This window comes from Camellia sinensis, chromosome 6 (assembly GCF_055761805.1).
Source record: "Camellia sinensis isolate YWXY chromosome 6, ASM5576180v1, whole genome shotgun sequence".
NCBI classification, from domain to species: Eukaryota; Viridiplantae; Streptophyta; class Magnoliopsida; order Ericales; family Theaceae; genus Camellia; species Camellia sinensis.
The window spans coordinates 16,502,347-16,513,419 of NC_138966.1; the positions used below are offsets into that span (position 1 = coordinate 16,502,347).

General features: G+C 48.8%; 1 protein-coding gene and 1 long non-coding RNA gene across 2 annotated transcripts; both read right to left on the reverse strand.

Annotated features, from left to right (window-relative positions):
• Nucleotides 1-8,136: 8,136 nt before the first annotated feature.
• Nucleotides 8,137-9,540, reverse strand: LOC145792237 (uncharacterized). The gene is made up of 3 exons (XM_082873027.1): nt 9,089-9,540; nt 8,908-9,006; nt 8,137-8,699 (listed from the first exon to the last, which is right to left on the reverse strand). The coding sequence occupies exons 1-3, from the start codon at nt 9,491-9,493 to the stop codon at nt 8,433-8,435; spliced, it is 771 nt and encodes a 256-aa protein (XP_082729153.1). The 5' UTR covers nt 9,494-9,540; the 3' UTR covers nt 8,137-8,432.
• Nucleotides 9,541-9,544: 4 nt separating this feature from the next.
• On the reverse strand, nt 9,545-10,166 carry LOC145792238 (uncharacterized). The gene is made up of 3 exons (XR_014331623.1): nt 10,067-10,166; nt 9,776-9,937; nt 9,545-9,682 (listed from the first exon to the last, which is right to left on the reverse strand). It is a non-coding gene; the product is annotated as an uncharacterized LOC145792238 (long non-coding RNA).
• Between the last annotated feature and the right edge of the window lie 907 nt (nt 10,167-11,073).

Sequence of the window (11,073 nt, forward strand, 5' to 3'; positions counted from 1 at the left end):
TGTTGAACAAACAGCTGTACTGACGCAGCTGGAACAAGAAACGTTTGAGGCTACTGAGAGAGCCAGGAAGGCAAAAGGCCCTGAGGGGACCGAAAGTGCTGTGTGCACGAAGACAGACAATGCTGCGAGTATATGGACAGAGAGCACTGAGAGTGCGAGTGGACCGGTGCCAGACAGGTGTCTGTTGGCTGCCAGCGGAATGTGGTGGGAAGATGACGACTTGTGTCTTGCCCACACCGATGAAGACTGGGGGAATAACCAGCCGGATGATACTTGGTACCTCGATGAGGTTGACCATATGACAAGAAGTGGGCGGTACTTCAAACCCCCACACCTGGACCAACCCGAGGCATCCGGGAAAGATAGAGAAGCGGAGAGACAGAAGGAGAAGCAGATTGAAGATGAAGCTGTGTTGAAACAATTAAAGAAGATACAAGCAGACATCTCCATCTGGGGACTGCTAATGGCATCACGAGTACACAGAGAAGCTGTCCTATCTGCTATGGATAAGTCCAAACTCTCCATAGACACCACGCCTGAACAGCTGGTTGGGCTGGTTTTTCCGGGAGGAGGTTCCCCGGCATTAACCTTTTCGGACAAGGAGCTACCGCCTGAGGGCACAAACCATAACAAACCTCTCTATATTTCTGTGGAATGTAGAGATAAGTGGATACCGGTGGTACTTGTTGATACCGGGTCTGCGATTAATGTCTGCCCAATCAGAACGGCATATGCAATCGGGTTGAAGCCCGTGGACTTCGTCCCAACTACCCAAGTGATCAGGGCATACGACAATACCAGCAGAGAAGTGATGGGGACTGTTAAAATTCAAACCAAGGTTGGTCCAGGACAACACAGCATTGAATTTCATATCTTGGACGTTCCCGCAACCTTTAACCTACTTTTGGGGCGACCGTGGTTGCACCAGGTCAAAGCAGTCTCTTCCACTCTACATCAGATGCTAAAGTACCCCCACGGGAAAGGGGTAGCGATAGTTTTTGGGAATTCATCAATCCATCTGCCGCCGGAAGTGTCTACACCTGTCTTGGAGATCGAGCACGGCACGGAGGATGTGTTTTTGTCGGGGTTCACTTTGGCCGAGGCTCAAGTGGTTCAGAATGTCATGGCTGTGAATGAGGGCATGTATGTTAGTGCCCAATCTATATACCTCATGAACAAGCTAAAACATACCCCCGGGATGGGATTAGGGAGAAGCGGCCGGAAGGGCGTCTCAGTTTTGGCCGAAGTGCCACACAACCCTCACGCCTTTGGACTGGGTTATCTGCCCACCAAAGAGGATTGGGTGAGGAAAGGAAAAGAAATGGCCGGAAGGGCCAGGGCAAAGAAGGCCGGGAAGCCATTTGATTTAATGCACAGGCCCATCTGGGGTACCCTAAACGGACGTTTCGTCCGGGAGGGGGAAGATTTTCCATTCTGCGGCTTTCCGGAGTCATGGCTAAATGTGGAGGGGACGCGCGTGCCTGGTTTTGAAATCTTCTTCGACATACAATTATCTGGGGATGACGTTGCCGAAACGCAGACAGACCCACCAACTGAGGTTGAGCAATGTGAAGTAGTGGATCCTGAGAGTACAGAGCTTGAAATGGGGGTAGCACTGGCGAGTCTACTATCAGATCCTCCGATCGGCCAAGAGTGCTTGGGGGATAACTCTTCGGTTTCTGTGATTGGAGATGAAATAGCTGCGGGCTTTCCAGCGCCGATCTTGGATGCATCTATCGCACCTTCTCTCATCTGGCAATATGAAGAAGGCTTTTTATCTAGCAGTTCCGGGTCAGGTAGTGAGCCGGAATCTGATTCTACCGAATCTTGTGCGTCAGAATCAGATTCCAGCTCGACTGAGTCTGAGTCCGGTATTCCTGGGGGTGATAACCCGGATGCCACAGTCCTGTCTAGGTCGTCTTTTTCATTTTCTTTTGAGTCTGTTGTAACAGAGGAATCTGACGGCTTGGAAATATCTAATGAGAATGATGTGGATGTGGTTTCCGAGTATTTTTCTGTGCCTTTGATTTATTGCTTAAATCAGGATTTTCAAAATTTTGATGAAAACAGCGAGGAAGAAATTCCCCCAGTTTTGCAACGATTAATTAATCAAGAGCAGGAGAGATTTGTTAAACCTTTAATGGATGAAATCACTACTGTGAATGTTGGTACTGAGAAGGACCCGCGGCTGGTCCAGATCGGGTCCACGTTGTCTTCAGAGGAGCGCGAGCGCTTAGTCGCTTTATTGAAAGATTTCAAAGATGTTTTCGCGTGGTCCTATGAAGACATGCCTGGAATCGATCCTGAGATTGTACAGCACCGGATCCCTCTTGACTCCGAGGCCCGTCCTGTCAAACAGAAACTCAGAAGGATTCGCCCGGACTGGGCCCTCAAAATTAAGGAAGAGGTCACCAAGCAAATTGACGCAGGGTTCCTGCTGGTATCTGAATATCTAACTTGGTTGGCCAACATTGTTCCGGTGCCAAAGAAGGATGGCAGAATTCGGGTCTGTGTAGACTTCAGAGATTTGAACAAGGCCAGTCCGAAGGACGACTTTCCCTTGCCACACATTGATGAATTGGTGGATTTCACGGCAGGACACGCCTTGCTTTCGTTTATGGATGGTTTCTCAGGCTATAATCAGATAGTGATGGCACTCGAAGACCAGGAGAAGACTGCGTTCACTACCCCGTGGGGTACATATTGTTATCGAGTGATGCCATTCGGGTTGAAAAATGCTGGAGCTACGTATCAACGGGCAGCAACTACAATATTGCATGATATGATCCATAAGGAGGTCGAGGTGTATGTGGACGACATGATTGTCAAGTCCAAAAATAGAGAGGGCCACTACACCGCCTTACAAAAATTCTTTCAAAGGATCAAAGAGTTTCGGCTGCGACTGAATCCCCAGAAATGCACGTTTGGTGTTACAGCAGGGAAGATGCTAGGGTTTCTGATCACACAAAGGGGCATCGAGGTCGACCCTTCCAAAATCAAGGCCATCTTAGAAATGCCACCACCAAGGACTAAAAAGGAGGTGCGAGGCTTTCTGGGTAAAGTACAATTCATAAGACGGTTTATTTCTAAATTAACCTTGACTTGTGAACCACTTTTTGGTCTCCTGAAGAAAGGAAAGAAATTCCAATGGGACGGCCGATGTCAAGCAGCTTTTGAGCAGATCGAAGAGTATCTACAGAACCCACCCGTGTTGTCACCGCCAGAGCCGGGGAGACCGTTGATACTGTACCTTTCGGTAACTGAGACTACCATGGGCTGCATGCTCGCGCAGGAGTCAGAAGACAAAGTGGAAAGGGCCATATACTATCTGAGCAAAAAGATGCTGGATTACGAGACCCGCTATACACCGCTGGAGAAGGCTTGTTTGGCCTTGGTATGGGCAACCAGGAAGCTGCGGCACTACCTGTTAGCCCACTCTGTAATGTTGGTTTCGCGTTTGGATCCCATCAAATATCTTTTCGAGAAACCAGCACTTACGGGTAGGCTAGCTCGTTGGCTGCTGTTGCTCTCTGAATTTGATTTGAAGTATGTAATGCGCAAGTCAGTAAAAGGCAGAGAGGTAGCGGAGTTCCTTGCCGACCACCCGGTTGAGGGGGATGAAGCGGTTGAGTATCTATTCCCAGATGAAGCCATTCTGCACGTCGAAGATGAAACTTGGACGATGTACTTTGACGGAGCGTCAAACCAGTATGGGTATGGGATAGGGGTGTTGCTGATAGCGCCTGATTCCCGTATTCCTTTAGCATTCAAGCTCCGGTTCAAAGTTTCCAACAATGAAGCAGAGTATGAAGCATGTATTGCTAGCCTGGAAGCAGCCCTAGAACTAGGAGCAAGACGGTTGGACGTCATTGGGGACTCGAACCTTGTTGTGTCTCAAGCAAAAGGAGATTGGAAAGTCAAGGAGGAAATGATGATAATCTACCACCAAACCTTCGATCTGCTAATTCCTCGGTTTGAGAAGCTAAATTTCACCCACCTCATAAGAGAGAACAACAGGTTTGCAGATTCACTAGCAACTCTATCTTCTATGATAGACATCCCGTCCGGAGTCCGGATGCGTCCAGTCATTATTGATCAGAAGTTCGTGCCGGCATACGAGTCAATTTCCGCCATAGATGAGGTTCAAGACGGCAACCCCTGGTACTACGACATCTGGAACTTCTTGGAAAAGGAGACATATCCACTAGGGGCAAATGCCAAAGATAAGAGGGCTGTCAGAAGAATGGCTGCTCAGTTCGTTATCTGCGGGGGAAATTTGTACAAAAGGGGTCATCTGGGAATGCATAAGCTCTGTGTAGAAGCTGAAGAGTCAAAACGCCTGATGGAAGCCATCCATGGGGGGGAGTGCGGTGCACACATGAATGGAGTAATGCTGGCCAGAAAGATCCTCAGGCAGGGCTACTACTGGTCAACCATGGAGGAGGATTGTATTAGCTTTGTTCGGCGATGCCACAAGTGTCAAATTCATGCAAATCCCATGAACATCACGCCGTCAAAACTGTATAACATGACTTCGCCGTGGCCTTTTTCAGTCTGGGGAATTGATGTGATCGGAGCTGTTACCCCGAAGGGGTCAAACGGGCATGAGTTTATCCTGGTAACGATAGATTATTTTACAAAGTGGGTCGAGGCCCAATCATACGCGGCGTTGAAAGCGTCACATGTCGCAAAGTTCATTAGAAACAACATCATCTGCCGCTACGGGGTGCCAAACGAGATAATTTCAGATAATGGTTCCCATTTCAAGAAAGAAGTAATAGACTTGTTGGAGAAATACAATGTGGCTTTTCATAAGTCATCCACATATCGGCCGCAGACCAACGGAGCGGTTGAGGCCGCCAACAAGAATATCAAGCATATACTGCAGAAGATGGTGGGAACCTATCGGGATTGGCCAGACAAGCTGCCATTTGCTCTGTGGGGCTACAGGACTTCAATCAGAACTTCTACTGGAGCAACTCCATATTCATTGGTCTATGGAATGGAGGCTGTTCTACCCATTGAGATTGAGGTTCCGTCGTTACGAGTATTGGCTGAATGCCAGATAGCCGAAGCAGATTGGCAGCAAAGCAGATTCGAAGAACTCATGCTCTTTGATGAAAGAAGACTGAAAGCACTGTACCACATCCAAGGCTATCAACGAAGAATGGCCCGGGCTTTCAACAAGAAGGTTAAGTCCAGGAATCTGAAAGAAGGAGATTTGGTGCTCAAAGACAACCGAGCTCCCATCCACGACCCAAGGGGCAAGTTCAAACCTAATTGGACTGGTCCTTACATCATCAAAGCTATCTGGTCAGGTGGAGCTGTGGTTCTGATGGATCTAGATGGCTTGGAGTTCTCACAACCGATCAATATGGACAAGTTGAAGAAATACTATCCTTGAGAGGCTCGCTAGGACGAAAACCCGAAAGGGCGACCTAGGCAAAAGTCAAAGCACAAAAAAATTAGAAAATATAAAAACTGAGCTCGCAAGGTGGAAAACCCGCAAAGGGCGGCCTTGGCAAAAGTTAGAGCGCAAAAGGAGAGTGAAAATACTCGAGTGAACCTTAGCCTGAACTACGTAAGGCTTGATTCCCATCTTTGGGATACGTAGGCAACTTCACCTTGAAGTTCAGCCATAAATTTTTCCCCGATCAACTCTGTCCATTTCGATCATCTCAATCATCTTTATCCATCAGCATTTTGCGATCTCCGGTACAGTGCTGTTCAAACTAGGGACAACTTTCCGTTGCCGCGACGGTGCAAAGTTACTCAGACTAGGGGCAACTTTCCATTGCCGTGCAGTGCCGCATTGTTCTTCAGCCTAGGGGCAACTTTCCAGTTGCAGGGATCTAGGGTTGTGCATCTCAGTGACAGATTTTCGGCGTGTCCAATTCTGATCCACATCGAAAATAGTTTTGAAAAGTTTTAATAAAAGTTGACTTTGTTCAAATTAATCTTTTTACGACTAAGACAATTTTTGGACCAAAAACGGAAAATTTTCAGTACCACAACTTTCAATTTCATTGATTTCAAAATAGAGTTCTCCTGCTCTTGCATTACAATCGAGGTTGCTTTTTTTAGTACATTCATAAAGAAAACTTGAAAATGCTAAATAAGCAATAAATTTGGGGCATAGTTGAATCAAGTATCTCTGCGTCCCCTCCCAGAGCTGGATGGAGCATCTGATGCCAAGCTGGGCCCAACTTGTGCCTCCTCATTGAGCCAATCCACGCACTCATCGGACAAAGTGCAACTGAAAGTTGAAGCAGGGGCCAGGAGCTCTCTAGTCCTCCATGCTGTGGCATATCGGGCAAGCTGTGCACCCCGGACCGGGAAAGTGGCTGGGTACTCAATCCCCTCCGGTGGGCAAGTCTGATTATGACCAAACTGACGCAGGAACCGGAACGGAAAATAGAATACGCAGTGGGTTAGACCAATCAATTGGATCCCAATCAGCCGAGACATACTATAGCTCATTGCCGGGAGGTTGAGCCAAGGACAACGCCAAGCAATGCCGTCTGCAGGCAAATTGCACATCCAATCGAACCACCACCTTTTGTCAAGAGCATTGACTAGGCGCTGCCGAAAGAAGTAGCCTCGAGCTGAATAAGCTGGGCAAGAGTCCACAACCTGCAACTTATCCATTAACCATACCTAGGGGAGGGATGGAAAATGAGAGAATAAAGAACAGAGCGATGTACGATGAGAGAAAAGTAAGACAAGGGTTTTGTGAGAAAAAAACGAGCCTGAGGGTCGAGTGATGTGAGCAAATATATATGTAAGGTCGGGTGGGGTGGGAAACATTACCTGCAGCAGCAGTGGACTCCCAGCAAACCTAGTCGCCTCCCGGCGATAGACAGAATCTAAGCCCATCAGTGTCTCGGCCAAGGTCATGGCAATACAGCTCTTTCCTTCTCTCAAACCTTGGGCGACTTCAATCAGGCGAATGCTAGCCCCGCCGAAGCCCGAGGAAAACAGAAAGTGAGACAACAAACATAAGCAGAGGGCGTGTTGCCGGAAACCCTGCCAATAATGGTTACTGCGGTCACCAGCGTCGGAAAAACGATAGATCAAGCCGAGGATGTCCAGCTCCCCACTGCAGATCAGAGATCGAGCGTCATGCGCCGTGAGCCCACACATCCGCCCTAAAGCCTGAGCATGGCCAAAACGGAGCTGGGGCAAGATCACTTCAGAACATTCAGACTCCATCAAAACCTGAAAATCTTCGAAAATGGGGCACATCTCTTGGCCGCCAAAGCTAAAAACATGCGTCACTGGATTCCAGAACCTTGCCGCAGCATGGAGAAAAGGAAGTTGTAACGGAGTACGGCTCAGCGTGAATAGTGCATTCAAGCCGAAACCCCGAAAATTCAGTTTTTCCGAGCCATCTAGAGAAGAAATCCAAGATGTGACATTTTCCGCAAGAAATGCCTCCATCTTTGTCTAAAACTAAGATGAAATGAATGTTCCTGAAGTCGAGGCTTTTATAGAAGGAAAAACACTATTCACGGGGACACGTGTCAAAAATCTGGTGACTGCAGGACTGAATGGCCGGCCGGCCACCTTTTCTGGCTGGCCAGCCATTTACTTTTTGCAGAAATAGCCGGCCAGCTGTCTCTCTCCACAAAAATGGCCGGCCAGCTCCCAGGGATGGCCAGCAATGCTGCAGTGTATCTCCTTGGCCCTGTTTTACCCTTTGAGGAAAGTTTCAAGCATTCCCATGCAACGGGAGAGTCAAAGGCCTTCATTCCGGATGCGTTCCGATGCCCAAATCGTCCGAAGTACACTCTGTCGTCGTTTTGTTTATCGAGTTGTTGTTTTGATTATCGAGTTGTTGTTTTTCTTATCAAGTTGTTTGTCGAGCGGACGTGTTTCGTTTTTTTGAGTCATTGCTCTCTGTTTAAGCATTTTTTGTTAAAGTTTTGTTTATTTGTGTTGTTGCATTTTGCTTATCGAGTTGTAAACTTTCTAAGGTCCTGTTATATCTTAGTAAGTTGAGTTGTTTAGTTTGTTGCGTCGGTTCACTACCTGACTTGGTGATTACACAATGCGCATTTCCATTCAATTTCATTTTTGTGCAAAATAAATTGATGCGATACGATGCTAAAAGTTTAAAATACAAACACCTTTTCAAAAGCTATTTCATTTCATCATGCTTTACAACAAACAAAGGTACAAGTTTTACAAAAAATAAAACTGCCTAACAATGTGCAAAGTGCTACAAACTACAAGCAAAAAGAAAAATAAAGCAGGAAATAGCAACATCAAAGTCCTCGGGAGCGGGAACGAGAAGCACGCCTCATCCTCTTTTGCGGGACAATCTCCGCACCACCATCTGAGTCGGAGCTGTCATCCTCAGGATCCCCCTCAGCCTCGCCTCTATTCCCCGAGCCAAAACCGGAGCCTCCCTCCTCAGCAGATGTCTTTGACTAACGGTCGGTAGCCTCCTCCTCCTCCTCAGCATCCTCCTCCTCCTCATCAGGCTCCACCTCTACAACGTGAGCCCTGCGTCTGCGGACGGGCCCTCCTCGAGCTCCTCGAAAAGGTCTAGATGGCCCGGCTCCTCGGGAAGGCCGAGATGACCCCGCCCCCTGAAAAGGCCCGGGTGACCCAACTCCATGGAAAGGCCCAGATGGCCCAGCTCCCCAAGGAGGCCCAGGTGGCCTGGTCTGCGGCTGGCCGGACCATGAAGGCATCTGAAAACAAAGAGTTCAATTCGAATGCATCAGTCCAAATATATACATCAGATGCAGATACAAGCAAAGGCTACATGAAGTGGGTGCATATAAATACAGTGTCCAAGTGGGGTGTGTGTCAGATGTGCTCTACACAAGTAGTCTATCGATGCAGTAGAAATCAGCATGTCATCAGAAGTATGATAAATGCTAGAAAACTGAAGGGTACCTGGATGCCCGCGACAGACAACTGTGCCTCCCTACGCAGGACCATGCCTTCGAGTGTGGCCACCAGTCCAACCACCTCCTCCATGTACCCTCGCGATGGCTGCAAAAATGAGCTCATAATCATCAGTGAACAGAAGAGTGTCTAAACATCTGAATGATGAATGAAAAGAAGTGGAGCATACCGGCGGTGAGTCCGGATCAATGGCGTATCGATCACTGGGCATCGGAGGCTCTAGTGGAATCGGAGTCGGAGAGCTAGCCCCATACTGCCACGCCATCAACTCAGTAGGCATATCTGGCCATCCGGGATGAGGATGAACCGACGGAGCCGGAGGAACCGGTCTACTCCCACCTCTAGATGTACCGGCCCTGCTAGTAGAAGGGGCGTCTGCAGCCCGAGCCCGAGCCTGGCCCGAGGATGACATACCGGCAGGCCTCATCATCGGGATACGAGCTTCCGTCAATGGAGGCATCAAATATATGTGACGGTAAGTGGCGTAGTCCCCCTCCTCAATGTATAGTAAAGCATCACTGCCCAGCATGGCGCCGACTACCTCTGAGTAAGAGAGCCTGTCAGCAGTCCGCATACTGGCTGGGGGTACTGCGGGAATATCCTGAGAAAAATACCCCCATACGTGGCGCAGAAAGCGTTCCCCCAGGAACCATACCCTGCCAACCGGCCCTTCGAGCAGGACCCTATACTGGGAAATGCCCGACGCTCCGGTATACTGAAGTCGGAGGCCGTCACCCAGGGACACCCAGGGCTGCCATGTAATCTGCGGATGATAAATGCATAAACCAATCAGAAATCGAGAATATACAGAGCAAATCAAAGATGAAAATGAAAAGAACTGAAAGTTCTGAAGTACCTCTGAATGTCGCACAGTGTCAAAGTACTGTCGCAGGCGAAGGAGGGTCTCTCGAGGCCTCGGCCGGTGTGGGCCCTCGAACACCGATGAATATGGGGTCATGGGAATCCCTACCACCTCCAGCTCTGGGGCTAATGATGGGAAGTATACATAGACCCATAGCTGAGAAAAGCAGTGCAGAATGTAAGTACGAAATGCTGAGAGCAAAATACAGACTGTAAAAGTGCGCTGTGTGTGTGCAATGTACAAGTAATGAGAAGCAGAAATGTAAATCAAGGGGACAGAAAGTACCTCCCAGGCTCTCCAGTAGCCGCCAAGTAAGTCGCCCCGCCCACGGGAGGTCGCGCTCATATAAAAGTAAAGGGTAGCCAGGCCGGCGCCACCCCAGTCATATCTACTGACCTGTGATAGGTCAACCAGAGCGCTCAGCAGGTATAGCCCAACTGTGTTCCCTCTGTCGGCAAACAGGGTAGTCCCGAAGAGGAACATAAGGAAACCACGGGCATACTGCTCTGTCTCCTCGGGAGTCTCAGGCACCATCTCCGCCCGCCGGAAATGGGAAGAGAACCAAGTGTATCGGACTCTCCCAGAGACCCTGTCAACAGGTGGGTGAGCCCCCAATAGATACATCCAGGCGGCCTCCCACTCGCCCATATCCTCATCGTAGGGGATGGACCAACCTCCGACGTCTAAGCCGGTCAATACAGCGAAGTCAAAAGGGGTCATGGTCATATCCCCGGTAGCAGAGAAATGAAAGGAATTGGTGGTGTCCCACCATCTCTCTACCAGGGCTGCCATCAGCATCCTCCTGGCAGGACAAGGTGACAACCCGACGCAGAAGGGTCCGAATCCTGCCAAATCTACCAAATCTCGGATGGCCTCCGGGAGCTCGGCATACCAATCCCGCGTGATGGTAGAACCATACCCTCGCACACTGCGGGAACCAACCTGCATTCAGAATGAATACATGTGTCAATAATGAAATAAATGGGCTGTGTGCCAATGTGATGAAATGGGCTGTGTGCCAATGAGATGAAATGGGCTGTATGCCGATAAAGTGAAATAAACTACATGCAAATCTATCTGGGCTGCGAGTTCAGAAAATTTGAAGTTTGGGCTGCGTGTTCAACTTTCAGTTAAATTGTGGGCTGCGTGTTCACTATTTATCTGGGCTGCGTGTTCAGAAAATTTGAAGTTTGGGCTGCGTGTTCAACTTTCAGTTAAATTGTGGGCTGCGTGTTCACTATTTATCTGGGCTGCGAGTTCAGAAAATTTGAAGTTTGGGCTGCGTGTTCAAC

Coding starts and splice junctions, on each gene's coding strand:
- LOC145792237 (XM_082873027.1), bottom strand. CDS start 9,493: ATGCGGACTGCTGACAGGCTCTCTTACTCAGAGGTAGTCGGCGCCATG. Junction 9,007..9,088: donor TTGATCCGGACTCACCGCCG/GTATGCTCCACT, acceptor TCATTTTTGCAG/CCATCGCGAGGGTACATGGA. Junction 8,700..8,907: donor TGTCTGTCGCGGGCATCCAG/GTACCCTTCAGT, acceptor CTTTGTTTTCAG/ATGCCTTCATGGTCCGGCCA.